Source organism: Polyodon spathula, chromosome 16, assembly GCF_017654505.1.
Source record: "Polyodon spathula isolate WHYD16114869_AA chromosome 16, ASM1765450v1, whole genome shotgun sequence".
In the NCBI taxonomy this organism is placed as follows: domain Eukaryota; kingdom Metazoa; phylum Chordata; class Actinopteri; order Acipenseriformes; family Polyodontidae; genus Polyodon; species Polyodon spathula.
This window is the reverse complement of record NC_054549.1, coordinates 17070771-17086031: the sequence shown is the minus strand read 5'-3', so window position 1 is coordinate 17086031 and position 15261 is coordinate 17070771. Positions and strand designations below refer to the sequence as shown.

The 15261-nt window shown below is 38.7% G+C and overlaps 1 protein-coding gene across 2 annotated transcripts in view; it reads left to right on the top strand.

The window, feature by feature from the left end:
* LOC121328933 (basement membrane-specific heparan sulfate proteoglycan core protein-like) overlaps positions 1-15261 on the top strand; it is a 174036-nt gene that overhangs the window by 80252 nt on the left and 78523 nt on the right. The window contains exons 31-37 of one of the 2 annotated variants that reach the window (XM_041274078.1): positions 8666-8739; positions 9893-9960; positions 10180-10320; positions 10558-10749; positions 11738-11776; positions 13155-13268; positions 14398-14706. In XM_041274078.1, coding sequence (XP_041130012.1) covers positions 8666-8739; positions 9893-9960; positions 10180-10320; positions 10558-10749; positions 11738-11776; positions 13155-13268; positions 14398-14706 — 937 coding nt within the window. The remainder of the gene's footprint in view (positions 1-8665; positions 8740-9892; positions 9961-10179; positions 10321-10557; positions 10750-11737; positions 11777-13154; positions 13269-14397; positions 14707-15261) is intronic. The other variant, XM_041274079.1, reaches the window with a different exon arrangement.

The window sequence follows — 15261 nt, the reverse complement described above, 5'->3', positions numbered from 1 at the left end:
TTGAACTTTCACCCATCAATCTATTGCAGGCCACTAACACCTGCTCAGATTGAAAGGCTACTGTTAAAGTGTACTGTTTACCACTTTCTAATCAAATAAAATCCTGAGAGAACTGGACCTTGTCTGTATGACAGGGCCCGTATCTTCTGGTGATGCCCTCTCGTGAGTTTTATTTTGCTAAACTGAAATACTTAACATGAGTGGCTTCAAATGCTTGTTTTTACAAAATAGACAAAACAACAGATAGACAAGAAAACCAGATGGACTGGGTTAACGCAATGGTGCCAGAAGGATTGCAGAAAATATGGAGACCCAGAGTCTACATTTATTTTGGCTTCACAACATCATGAGATCACAACCATAAATTCAAAAATATTAAATAATAATAGTTGCCATGCCACCAGAAAACTAGAAATACCTCCAAAAGCTTTGATTTTCCAAGCACATGCAGTATTTTAGGAGCCTGGCTTGATGGAGGGAACACTTTCGTCTGATTCTTCTGGTGGCTGTGAGGATTTCTGTTACTGTTTTGGGTACTCCTCCACAATGTGATCATAGCAAAGCATGCATTATTTTACAAGAACTACAGAAATTATAATCAAATCATAACAAACGGACGTCAGAATAGGCCCGGCCAGAGTTACACTCCCAGTGAAAGTGTCTTTATGCTGTTAGATGCACTCATATTGTATGTTTAATTACATTAAAGACCCTTCTGGGGTTTTATTTCATATAACATTTATTTAAAAAATGGGATGAAAACCATTTTTTTGTAATTTTGGTGAATATTAATATAGTTTGGATCTATTGTCTTATGCTTGAGTGAATCAAATTGTGCCGAAAATGTAATTATAACTTCTAATAAACCCTTGATTATTTAGGAAAAATCCGAAATTAAAGGGCCTTACTTAAATTGTGGCTTGGGGGAATAAAACAAAATTCCAGCTGGACAAAATGGCCACTTTCTGGCCCTAGGGGACGCATTACAAAATGGTGGTTAAGGTGGTTGCCTGTTTTTTGTAAGGTATGGATAGCAAAGTTTATTTAAGCTGTCAGAAAACACAATCCAGTACCTGAAAAAGAGTTCACATGAAAACACTGTAAACTGTGTCTCTGGTTCTGCTACGGTTACCACATAGAGCTATGAAGATCGGGTAGTAATTAAAGTTGCTGGCTAGTCTGTCAGACAATCAATACGATTCAGTACTGTGTAATCCTATGAGACCTGAAATAACTGTCTGCCCTTGTGGTTGAAGCTGTGCCCAAAATCCTTGAAGGCCTCTCAGGTTGTGGCATAAGTAAGCCTGCAGAGGTGACTCAGCATTCCCTGTAGACCTACGGGTATATCGGTGCTGTTTTAACACAGCATTGTGCTTCATACTGCTGAGTCCTGGATCAGAGATGAGGCTACTTGTACATGTCTCGGTGTAAGGCATTCTAAAACGACAATGTTCCAGTTCCTGAATTTCATTTCAACAGTGGTGGCTATAAGCTGTCTCACTAATGGCATGAGATATTTACTATAGCTACATACATTAGATGTAGGTATAGTTTAGGTATGTATTTATTTATTTTTGCTGTGCTGTGACAGAACTAATATCTTAGTTGAGTCATCCAAGCAAGTGCTTATTTGAAGTCTCTTGAAATAAAGTGGCTTTAACAGTAGGTATCCCTGTTAGTGTGGTGTCATTTTGTAAGATTAGACAGAACATGGTGGTTACATGTTCCCACCTAGTGCCAACGCTTCTCTGTATGTACGCTTGCCTATGGCTTGAGATATTGGGCATGCTTTTTAATATGTCGTAGTGCAGAGAAGAACAACAATGTAGATATAAAACATATTCCTTTTATTCTGCATATTGAATGTTTTCATTTTGGTTATTTTATGAAGAACATTTCAGCTGTAAGCTGGGGAAAAACTATTTACATCATGTAGTATAATGATAAAGCACACCATCTAGAGGCTTTGAATACTTTTCAGACGGTTGAGTGACAACTTTTTCTAGTCTTCAGTTGGGTTTATAAGTAGGGAACTTGAGTTATTGTCTTCGGCGTCATTTCAGCAGCCCTTAATGCTTTTGCTTTAGCTAGTTGAGTGGACTTTGGTAGTTAAGGGAAGTTGGGCCCAAGCTGGTATGCTTATACTTCTTTTACCAGGATTTTTATATGTTTCACTTCCTCTGTTTCTGCTTGGATGCTAACAGTACTAGAAACACCCTTCAATCTAATTGCTATTCATTGCTGGTTCAAACTTCTGCTGGGTTAAATGGTCAGTATTTGTCCCACTAATCAAAGCTATGAAAATAATTTTTTGGCGCTTAAAATAAAATTCTACTATCTATTGAATCTTTGTACTGGTACATCTACAGGAAAGTGCAAAGATGAAGCTTGTCTAGCATGAGAATCAATATCACACTAACCGTCTTCCTACCAGGCTACTGACACTTACATTTCCATGTTGTTATGAAATATCTATTGTCATGTTTCCCTGACCAATGATGTTTTAATTCTTTAAATAAAAAGACATGTGGATATCTGCCCAGAGCTGCTGCAGATTGGAAAGCTGGATGACCTCATCCCTGTGAACTGTAGTGAAGCAGTTTACAATTTCAGCGAGGAGAAACAGATTTTAGAAGACCTCAGTGGTGACGGTAGCTTTGATGAAACCTATGTGGTGATAAATAACACCGCTTTTCCTGTGGATGCCAGTGGTACTGAAATATTGAGTACTTCTAAAAGCGTACTGTTTACCACAATACACAGTGCGAGTCGGGAACCGAGAATTACTACGACGGTGGCAGTCCCCCCTACAGCCTCCAGCATTCCCCTGCTTGACCTTCCTATGCCTAAAACAAGGCGGCGAGACTTCCAGTCTCTGATTAGAGCCTCATTGAACAGTTTTAATAGGAGGATGACTATGCTGGAGGACAATGGTATTGAGATGAAGGATAACCTCGAGGCAGTGAAGATCAAACAGGACTATTTAAGCTCTCAGTTGAAAACCCTGACTGAGATGCTTTCCCCTTCTAAGAAACAAGACAAGATTGCGGAGCTCCAGAAGAGTCACGCAGATTTAGATGCAAGGCTCTCCAAATTGGAGTCAAAGTTTGAAATTCTGATTGATGGGTTCACTGTGCTAGCAGAGGAAATCAGTGACCTAAGAAAAGCAAGGTCATCCAGAAGAAACGACTGGTCACACATCTCTGCACGTCCTTTTATTTCAACCGTGTCCGTTACCACATCTAATACAACAAAACCCAATATCAAAACTCCAAAGTCGACGACACAACCACATAAAAGACTTACTGTAACAAAGGTGCAAATTACTCTTTCTAGAATAACTACGGTAGCCCCACTCGGACCACTTAGGACTGCTACTAAGGTGGCTAGCATTCTGCCTCCCAAAAAGTTACACAGTAACTATAAGCCAAACATCACTGCAAAACCAAAGTCAGAACAGCAGATTGTACCACCAACAGCTAAAGCCAAGACGGTTACCAAAGCACCTAAAATGTTGTCAACCACCAGGCCAAAATCTGCACCTAAGCCTTTAGTCACACAAAGATTTACTGATAATATTTCAAGAAAGGCTGTAAAACCAACAGTACCAACAAATCCTATTACTAAAAGAAGACAAGTAATAAAACAAACTTTGGCCATGACCAAACCTCCGGTTTTAAAGAAGCCCTTTACTAAAGCCGTGAGACAGAGAGGTGCTTGGTCCAGAGAAACTGGAGAAGACTACAGCATGGTGCGACCACTGCCTTCACCATCTGTCAAGAGAAAGGTGAAGCATGGATTACCAACTACTGGCTCTGTCAAGACAACAATATCCAAGAACCGTCTCGACTCGAGTGGCAGCGGGCGCCCGAGTACTAAAAAGAAAAAGCAGCCCAAGCAGAATTCAAATGCAGCTGACCTTCTCAAATTGCTTCAAGGATTACAGTCGCCCAAGAAAAGACAACAAAAGCAACCTTCCCTTCACATTCTTCTTGGAAGGCTTGTCATTCCTGTAAAAATTATCCCAGATTATTAAGTTATTTTGAAAAATCAACACTTGGTTCATGAATTTGTGTTTCAGTTGAACTTCCATGTTTTATACACAAAGTAGCTTGGAAAAGGCATCATGATAATGTTGTGCGTGTTGTTATCCTACATGTTTCCAACTCTTGGCAGACTTGGCAGGCAATAAGTACATTTGCCACCATCTAAAAAGCAAGATACTATAAGATGTTGAAAGAGGTTAGACCTACTAAGATTCAGGGAAACCGTATCACTATTTATAGTGATTGGGGAATTGAAGCCAAGAGGCTATTTGGTCAGGCCCAAATTGTATTGAGGTTATTGGAATTCATGCATGACATCACTGGTAACATTCTTTCTGTTTTTTCAAATATGTCGGCTGGATCTTTAATGCCCATAGAGCAGACAGCACTTCAGGGTATCTCAGCGATGGAACATCCTGCCTCACAGCGTTCCCCCAACATTCCGGGGCATTAGTTCAGCTCTTGCTTAAAGGGGCGAGTCCCCCACTGTGGAGTCACCATTTTATGCATGACCCGGTTTGGCATCTAGGTCTCTTATCCAAGTACCAAGCACAAGACTTGAAACTTGCCTTGCAGCCTGTCCTGGATTTCAGTACGTTCCTTGTTTTAGTATATTATTATTAAAATGCCAGGTGTCAGTTTACACCATCCAGCCCCTGGCAAATGTGCTCTGAACCGAACGCATTAAGACCCACCTGTAGGTTGACTAATGCATCTTTAGTGGAGGAACAGTTTATTTAACGTCAGACCCAATCTCCTGATGATTTTAATACTACACTTTAATTAAGTGTAGTTCTGAAACCCCAGACTGGATACAGGGATAGTGTTTGTTTCAAGTGATGCAACCAGGCACAAACATGCATAGCTTATTGGCTCTCCAGTAGCAGTCCCAGCCAGGCCAGGCAGTGAGCAAAGGTCAATCAGTCTACCTCAGCTGCCCCTGTCTTATCCTTTCAGACTTCAAGACTTAACAAGTTCAGGTTTAACAGGTTTCATATTTGGGATCTACGCAGGATCATCTGTCAAGCCTATGTGTAGAGGTTTATTTGATTGTTGACGTCCGTCAAGTAGTTCTAACAACCTAACTTTTTTTTTTTTTTTTTTTTTAATCCATAAATATGAACTCTAGGCTAATTTGACCACAGTTTTAGTGTTATACAAGTAAAGCTACTTGTATATTTTAGGGTTATGTAGCATCTACAGAAGTGTTAAGTACTCTAGGCTTTGACAGCTTTTGCATGCCATTTTAGTTTAGTTCTTAAATATTTTTTTAAAATATTCCATGCCCGTACAATTCCACCATCAGTATGACCATATGACCACCAACGTATTACAGTCTAAAATGTTTTCTACAGCAATTTGTATTGCTTTGTGTTTCATAAACGTAATTCTTCTTATCTTTTGATTTTTGATTTTCAGTTGCATTTGTATTGTGCTATGTCTATTTTGATAAAGCTGTTGTATTTAATGATTTAACATTTTTAATGATGTAATAAAAGTATTTTCAAAACTATTTTGTTGCTCTGTACTAAGTTCTGCTGGATTGAATAATTTAGTTTTCAAAACTGTATAATAAATATAATGGTTAGGACTTCCTGAACATTTCAGCATTAAACTCCATTGCACAGCAGATCAGTTTTGACAATTATTTTGCAAATATGTATTTTACAAATATGTACATTTCCTAGCTTACCTTTCACAATAAGTCTGTATCTACCACGTAAGAGTGATTTATTGATTTTGGGTTGATTTTACAGAGTGGATTTCATGAAAAGATTGAATGTTCAAGTATGTTCAGTAGGGCTACTGATTTTCTGGAATTGAGAACGGAATTAGGCATTTTGGGAATGGAATTTTGCAGTGCTGTCGTTTTCTCCGCACAACTCCAGTTTTGTGGAGTGTTTTGTGTTTGGTTTTTTTGCACTACACCCAGCCAAGTTGAGTTAATTCATCATGTGACTTCACTCATGCATCTCTACTGAAATTCAACATGGCGACTGCACCAACATAGAAAAAAATGCAGTATTTCAGCAAAAGACAGAGCGGAAACATTTTCTGATTATCTGTACGAGGATGGTGGGATACTATTCTGCAAGTTCTGTGGTCATTTGATTGATCATGTATGAGTCAATAGCATAAAAGATCATATTGACAGTCATAAACGCAGAGAAGAAGAAAGCAAAAAAAGATGACAATAATAAAATGGCAACGCGCTGCATTCTTATATACTAAGGTACTGCACTCAAGGCAGGGCTTTCCCGAAGTCAGCTAAATTAATTGCATATTTCATTATTGTTTAGTTTATTTCTTTCCACTATCTGCATCTAATAAAGCTATAATTAGCAATGTTAAACCAATGCTAAACCATTTTTAAATGAAATTTATATTATCCGACGATGAAGAAGTGATCTGAACGCTGTTTTTCTAGCTTTACGTTCCTTAAAGGAAATTGAGCGCTTTACTGTGTAGTCACTACAGAACACACTGTTTGTTTCATAAAGACATTCCGTCTGGAGACACACCTCCTGTTAAATTTTGCAAATACGGCAGAATTAGCAAAGAAACCATTGGGGGAATTCATCATGTATTACATTAAAAGGGGCGCTATTTAAATTACAATCAGGTGATAGCAGCAGATAATAGCAGTGAACCAAATTATGTTTGTAAACATTGACATGTAAGTGTCATCAGGTGCTTTACTTACTATTACAACAAGAAGAGTGATTACAAATCTTGGCTTTAAAACAAAAAGAAATAATTGTTGTAATATTTATTAACGTACTTATTTTTAACTATAGTGTTCAAATGTTAATTATTAAATAAAAAAATTTAAAAAGTAGGAAAAATGGAATTGGTCATTTTGGGAAAAAAAACAAATTTGCTATTCCCCAGAATGGAAAATCAGGAGCCCTAGTCCAGGTATCTGGTGGGCAATGACACATTTTTTGTTTTGTTCTGTTTTTTTCAACTGTTCAGGATAACTAATGAGAAATGTATCCCCAGACTTGCTTTCTAGACGGATGAAGCTTATGCTTTAGTAAGACAAATGGTTCTTATGTATCAAAAAAGTGAAAGTTTTAATTGGAAACCCAGGAACATTCAGTCACCAATCAGGAACTCTAAGTGGGCACTACCTCAATGTAGATGGCCGCGCCACATTGAGATAAAATGTCTAGCTTTAATTATTGTCTAAATACTGTCGTTTCTATAGAGATCAGGTGAAGATGCTTGTAAACAAATGGTAAACTGTAGCAAACCTGTGGTCATCTCTATAGTATAAATGACTTAATTGAGTTGAAGATTGTATTAGAACAGAGTACATATCATAATTTCCTGCTTAAGTGTTCACTATTGTATGACACAAAGTGAAAGAGTGCTTCTTGGAGTATCATTGATGTACAGCCTGATTTACAGAAGAGCTTCATGTGAACAGGTAAGGGAACTTTTAACTCCACTAAACCTGCAATGTGCGCTAGCCACTGGTTCTGCTTTGCAAAGCTTTGGGACGGGGCCTCACATTGTGTTTGCTGTGAAATGTTGTGTTTTCCTTCGTCATCAGTTTTGTGTCAGAATTCAGAAACTTGTGGTGGGTTTGCTTTGGAGTAGTTGTGTTTGTTGATGTTTTGTACTGGGAATTGGAGTTGTTCCGCTTTTAAATGCTGGCAAACTGAGCTAACTTTATATTAGTGTTTGGTGTTCAGATTCATTCAGTTCTGATGTATAAAAAGACTTAACCCTTTTCTCAATAATGGAATAGTTCCGAACTTTGTCGGATGGGAATAGCTGTCTTCAGAAATTGAAATGGAGATGGAAAATTCCAACCTTCTGGCATGTTTACACACAGGGGCCTGATTGTATTATAACTCAAGTGTAGCTGAAATGTACCACTTACTGTCAAAAAACTACTAGCAGACAGACATTAAAATCCTCTGTGTTGCACTGATAAACACATTGGCTATAATATGAACAGAGTACAACAATAGCTGCTCGGTGTGTAAGCAGCTGCTGTTGCTGTCTCTTATCTCCTTACAGGTGCGTCATTGTACATATGGGACGTGTCTTCTATAGTCAGCTGTTCTTATATATGTATATCCATGTATGCTTGTGAATGTTGGGACAAACCGGTGCTTTCAAGGCTACTGCAAGGGGCATTGATATAAAGAAGAAACCTTCCTTTTTTTTAATAATGTTCTTTTACTGCACGTTAAAGGGCACTGTGTTTTATGATTTACAAACACATTTCATTTTATGATAACAGTACTCGTTAGTCCTGCCATGGAAGGGATGGATGTCAAAAAGGCTTCAATTGAAGCCAGTTAAGATGAGAATAACCTTTGGCCACACAAGTCTCTCTTTGTTTGATTAAAACTCAGTGCTTCGTGGGATTACACCATAATTATCATTGGAGACAATAAAGGATAAAACACAACCACCCTCCTGTTTATAACTGACTGCACATGACTGGAGTTTAAAAAAAAAAATGGTGTTAGAGATGTTTAACCATTTGTCCCAACTGCCGACCAAAAAAAATATCAAGTTGTGACTGGAATCATATTATCCACCATAGATGCAATGATCCTTTGGAAGGAACTGCTCTTAACTCTGGAATGTCTGTTTAGGTGTGCTGCAGGATACTCTGGGAACCCACTCCTGGGACGGTCGTGCAGCAGGAACGGGAATAACAATGGGAACGGTAACGGCAGTGTCTGTTTGTCATGTTTTTAAATCATTCTGTGACCCCGTGTGGGAAGCATAGTGTCATAGTTTTCAGTGGCTTCTAGGGATGTGTGTTGGCTAGTTCCATTAACCCAGTGATGCTAACTTGTAGGGGTAGAATGACTACTTGTCAGTCTTGAGTCGAACAGTCAAAGTAAAATAGTTAACTATATATACATACAGGGTATATATTATGTATCGGGTAATATCTGGTTCTCTAATGTTTTCTAACACTTTATATTTTAAAACGTCTTTTGAATGTTTGAAAAATGATTCTGAAATGGCATTTCTGTGTAATTGATTGCAAATGCAACTGCACTTAGTTTGTTTAATTCAAACAGCTGAATACAGTTAACATATTCACATTGCTAGTCTGCTACTAGAGTACACTTTTAACACACCAAAACAGGACTGTTTACTGCTGCTTTGAAATCGAACTGTGTGATTAGTCAACTGGCAGCTTCTGAAGGTTACTTTTCTTGTTGTGTGTTCGGTGCTGCTTGTGGCTCTTCCAGTCCATTCCAAACCAGCACCTTCTTTCCACCAGCTCCTGAGTATCGAGGTTTTATTCAGTAATTAAGGACATGCGTTTAAACAAGGACCTGCAGTGGACTGAAAGACACACAGCTTTAAACACGCAAATCATAAGCAAGGCCCATCATTTTTTTAAAGTTCTTTTTACTGTGGATGCTACTGTACAGTGCTCTGAGAGACAATGTAAACTACTGTACATTCAATAGAAAGCCTTGTATCGCACTGATATTTATATACCAAACATTCTTGGAATAAATCTGTAGGTTTTTGGATGAAATGACATGTGAAATTCAATACAAACTGACCAATAGCTTTTGTTAAAAAAATAAATAAACAAATTCAATTTGTAAAAACTAAATGGCTTCGACAATATCCTTTGTTAATGTTTTAACAGATACTGCAGTGTTGTCTAATTTTATAACTACTCTTCCAACGTTGTAAGCAATGTTGTATGACATTTTAGATAGTAGATGTTTTATGTAGTTGGTTTTGTCTGTCAAGTACAATGTACTGTATAAAAATGTAGCGGTTAGCTCAGACTTGTTTTGTGTGTTTCCTTTCGGGAAAGATTGCTGATTCCTTCTTTCTTGGTTTAGATTGCCGTTGTGACCCCAGAGGAAGGGCCAGTGACAGATGTGATGCCAATGGGCAATGCCTCTGCAAGGTAAGGACATCGCTATGTTAAACTACATTTAATCTATTCTTCCTCCCCATAGTTTTGTTTTCCATACATTTGCAACAGCTCACCTGTATTCTCATTTTGTTTTCCAGAACTATTTTAACTGCCTGTGCATTTACAGCGCCAGTCTAATCACAGAACAGTGATGTCAATGGTGGTGTTTAGGAGATTTGTTATAAAGCTGCTGCTTTATGTTTCTTGCAGATGCACACGGAGGGCCCTACCTGCAGTAGCTGCAAACGTGGGCACTTCCACCTGAGTGCTGCTCTGCAGGAGGGCTGCCTGCCCTGCTTCTGTATGGGAGTGACTCAGCAATGCGTCAGCTCCTCTTACTACAGAGACCTGGTGAGAAGGGATAGAATGGGGTTTTTGAGAGAAGGTTGGAAACTCGTTGCTTGAAAGCTAAGAGCTTGCCGAGGTGAAAACTCTCAAAAGTAAAATAGTTTCAAGTACCGTTTTTAATAGGTGTTCTTTAGGATAAACTAAAGCCAGATGAGGAAATGTCTGGTTTTAAAATGGACACAATAGGAATTAGCTTTGACATGTCTGAAAACCCTCTTTACCTTACCATTTTTCCTTCAGATTTCCACCTCGTTTTCTCCCGGAAACTTCCAGAACTTTGCCCTGGTGAACCGGCAACGCAGCACACGCATCGTTACTGGATTCTCAGTGGAAGTCGCCACTGACGGCGCTCAGCTGTCACACAGCCGCTTCGGACAGCTGGGCCAGGAGGCGTTGTTTTGGCAACTTCCAGAGAACCTCCAAGGAGACAAGGTAGTCTTCAGTAGCTTGAGCGTATTAACAGTGCACCGCAGTTTCACTGCCTCCAAAGTGTGCATGGTTCAGGCTGTGCAGTTGTGGAAACCATCTTAGGCAGACAAATGTTTCAGATAATGTGTTTTGTCTGGGTTAAAACAGGGATAACTTGGTTTACCTCCAAGTCATGATGTGAAACTTCTTCCATTGTCTATACAATTGAATCAATTTATACTTACCTCAGGGTTTGAATCCATTTGAAGAATCTGCTGAAAGCTCAGCAGTTTTTGATTTGAATTTTTTTAGGCTTATTCAGAAGTTCATTTAACTAATCGGATGCCGACATTGGCAGATAAATCAGCCACAATACAATGGAAAGTGTGCAGCTTGTCTGTGACGATTTGATTCAGCGATTCAGTCTGTTTACATGGCAGACACATTGAGCAGCGGTCCTGTTTGAACTTGAATTAAAGGAAGTAAAAGGTAAGGGAGCTGCTTTTTTAGAAAGCTGAAACTGTTGCTTCTTGAGGTCTGTTAGTTTAAATATTCCTATCTATAGTATGGTACTGGAAAGATCTACATGTATGAGGGAACTAGTGATAATGTTTACTAATTATTAAAAACAAATAAAATACTTTCTTTTTTAATGCGTTTCAATAGGTGTGGTAATAGTTGAAAAGGTGAGCCAAAGATTGAGCATGTAGAGTCTTTATTAGACATTTAGTCAAAAAATGTGCTTGTAAAATATATATATATATATATATATATATATATATATATATATATATATATATATATATATAAATAAACACATATAATAAAGCACTATAATCAAGGTTCTTATTATGGGATGGTTTTAAACATGCCAAGTATGTTAAAGTTTAAATAGGTTTATTCTTAGTTTCCAGAATCGAGCATCCCTATTTTCACCAGCCTAAAATCATTGATGTGACTTTTTCCATTTACGTTTTTTCTGTGTGACTTTCTACTGTGTCTGGTTCTTCAGAGGGAGGCTTTCTTTGCCCGTATGAGGCGAGCACACAAGGTAAAACACTGTCTGGTTTGCACTGGTGTTTGTGAGCCTGGTTTTGGAGACATGTTGAAGCATGTATTCCTTACTGGCTGCATTTCCATGCCTTGAGTCTATTTTCAGATGCCAAACCAAGGTTAATTTTCATGATAGTTTCCTTTCAGTTACGTGAGTCACATTACTGGGTAATTGTCGACTTTAAACACCATGAGCATGCTGCCTGCTAGCAAACGCATGTTTGGAAATGTACTTTTCAGGTTGCACCAACATATCATTATTTAAATTTTTTATACATTCGCTCAAGGGCCTGAACGCTAGGCAGTGCAGTGGACTAATTTGCAAGCCTCAGCTATATTTGAGAGATTGAAAAGGGCGATATGGATCAAAATGATAATTCCCTCACCAAGTGTGTTTGTACTGGAGCATGTCTGAGGGGAAGGTGTAGAATGCATAGATTGTATTGGAGCATGCCTGAGGGGATGGTATACAATGCATAGATTTCTCAAGATGCTTTTGAGGGTTTGAAAGTCTTATTCACCCTAAATGCTTGTACAGGACTTGTCTTGCATGCAAATTGTTTGAGCTTTAGATTGTATATCAAGCCTCGAGAGCCTTTGAAATGAGCAATATTGTGGAAAGATGTCATGTATGTAAAAAGCTTGAGCACTGCAAATGTGTTTATAATACTGGACAAGGAAATAGTATGTGAACCTCAAAACTAGAAGAGGGCTTAGTCATTAGACCCCTTTATTGTCCAGAGATTCTGTTTTCATTCGACTCTCAACTGGACAACATTTTATGCCAAACTACAGTGCTAAGTTTACACATTGTCTCTTTTTTTCTTAATGGAAAAACAAATGATAAATCTAGGAAAGAATATTCAGTGAGTTAATTTAAGGAACCTGGTGAGGTCCTTAGTTATTTTATTGATAGATTAGTAGCATTAGCAGTTTTTGTTTTTTCCCTTTTTAGAATAATAGTAATAAGGCTTTGATAGCCAACTTCATGGTAAAAGTATAAGATGACACTAAGAGTGTGGGACCAGGGGGTTGGAGTGACTTTCACAGCAAGGAGAATGATCTTGTTAGGAACACTCCAAGCCTTCCTGCTGATTCTAATTGTGTGGCGGTTTTAGGCTTTTCTAATGAGCCCATGAATTTAGGTGTGACTAAAACTTGCAATGCTTATCCTATGGTTACATCCTTGTGATTCAAACAAAAAAACACATAGCAGTGAAGGTTCTTATCCAGATTGTCATCACTTGGAGGTAATGTAAATCACACGAGCAGTGACAATTGAAGCCAAAGAGAGGTAGGCTTCATATGTAAGCCTTCGTGTCGGCTCGGGCAAAGTTGCATCTTACCAGTGATAAGGTACCTGCTGCGTTTGTTAGAAAGATTCAGCTTTGACTGAGGAGCAACTGAGGAAGGATGCGGCCGTGTGGAATTTCATGGACTCCGTTGGCTCCATGGGAGAAGCTCATTCAAGGTCAAGGCGGTCCCTTAAGGTATCGGAGACACCGCATGGTCCCACATCACTGGCATGACATCATTGTGGGCTGAACTGAAAGGAATGTACAGTAGACCAACCACTCTAATACATTCGTAACAGTAGTAATTGTAAATAGACTGCGTTCCGTAATTAGTTGGCATGATCGTTTTGAAGACCTAACGGAAGCATGTTGACTTTTGTGTCTTGGAAGAAACTCAAACCCCTTGATCACTGAATGCGATAGTAATACGTTTGTGTGTTTTCAGTTTTATTACTATGAAACTTAACCAGTAGTCTGTGAGAGAGGAGATTGGCAGATAATTTATTTGCAAGTTGTATGTAGATATTTCCACCTGTTTCAGCAGTGATGGGTATCCTCCTGTGTTGAGGGGAGGCAAAGTTTCTGCTGCCTCAGTAAGACTTCCACCAAGACATATGCATGAGACTTATTTCAACATTGAAATGTTTGTTCATGAATTTATTAAGCTTATTTTAAGTGTTTCTTTTTAAATTATCAGTTGTTTCCCATTTAGTGTTATATTGCCCTTTTATATGAAGTGTTCTTAAACTTTGGTTTAGTTTAGTAGTTAACAGAAGTTCTGCATCCAGTAAACTGGCCAGTCTAGTCTTGACTGCTTGGTGTAGAGCTGTGCTGATACTCACACTCGTACTCGCAATTGCCTTTAAGAAGTATTTATCAGCAGGTGTTAAATAAATCAAAACACGTCCATTTATTAATGTTGATTTCAAAACCAGAAAAGCTGACTTTAAAAATAATTTTAATGCAGTACGCTATCAAAATGTCAGAACACCAGTTTTGCTTCCAATCAGCTTTTAAAACACCCAGTCCGGTAGTTAATTGCCATGATTGGTACTCGGATGTAAAGGTGAGGGAATAGGTGTGTTTTTTCAGTTTTTTTTATACCTGCCGATTTTTAAATACTACTTAAATGCAATTCCGAGTGAGCACAATAGCAGTACACCCCTAACATGGGGCGTTATAAAACCTGACACTACGACGCATGACTACCACTACTGCTTCTTCCCTTTCTTGCATGGCTGCATGCATATTTGTCACTCTGAGCACCTATTTTGTTTTCTTCTGCCTCAAATGGGTGATGCTTTTTCACCCCCACTCTGTGCAGTCCCTGTCCAAATTGGAGGAGATAAAGCAGCTTGACGATCAGATATGGGCGCTCATCTCCAACTTTTCATCCAGCCAACCCACCTCCTCTTCCTCCAGCCCTCAGCCGCTGGCCCCAGCTGAGAGCAGAGCTTTCTCTCGGCCCGTCTTCATGGCTCCTGCTGGCCCTCCAACCCCCCTGCTTCCCCGTGCTACCGCCCCCTCTGCTCCTTCTCCTCCATCTGGCTTCTCTTTCTCTGCCAGAGCTCCTCTGCCGCCCTCTCCTCTCAATGCACCTCCTGGCTTCGCTTCCAGGCTCATAGAGACTGAGGTATGTGTTTATCCACAACCCTTCACAGGATCCAGTAGGTGGACTGAACAAAACGAGCGCCGCCCTTCATTGTTAAGACAATGTTTTATTATATGTTTTATCTGCAGTAAATGATTCATAAAAAGTTCAATGCTAGAATGTATATTTTATTTTTTTAAGTTTTACTTTTTTTTCACATAGAGTATTAGAATACATTGGTGTAAATTGAAGAAATATAGTATAAATATTGACCCTAGGTGGGATGTATAGGTAATGTTCAGCCTCACTGTTCCTGTCTTTGGGTAAATAATTAAAACAGAAATTCATGGTCTGGTGTATTCAACTGTATGTTTTAAACCATACATTTCAGAAACTTTTTTCAAAGGCGTGTTGGCTTGTAAGATGCAAACAAAATATTTTGGAATGAACATAACAATAAGCGATGATGAAAGGATGTTCAAAATATTCTATTAGTTATATTTTATTCAAGGCACAATACTGAGAAAAAGCAAATAGCTTGAAATGGTGTTAATTGTTATGTCGCAATGTGGTGTTTCACCAATTTACTGATGTGAC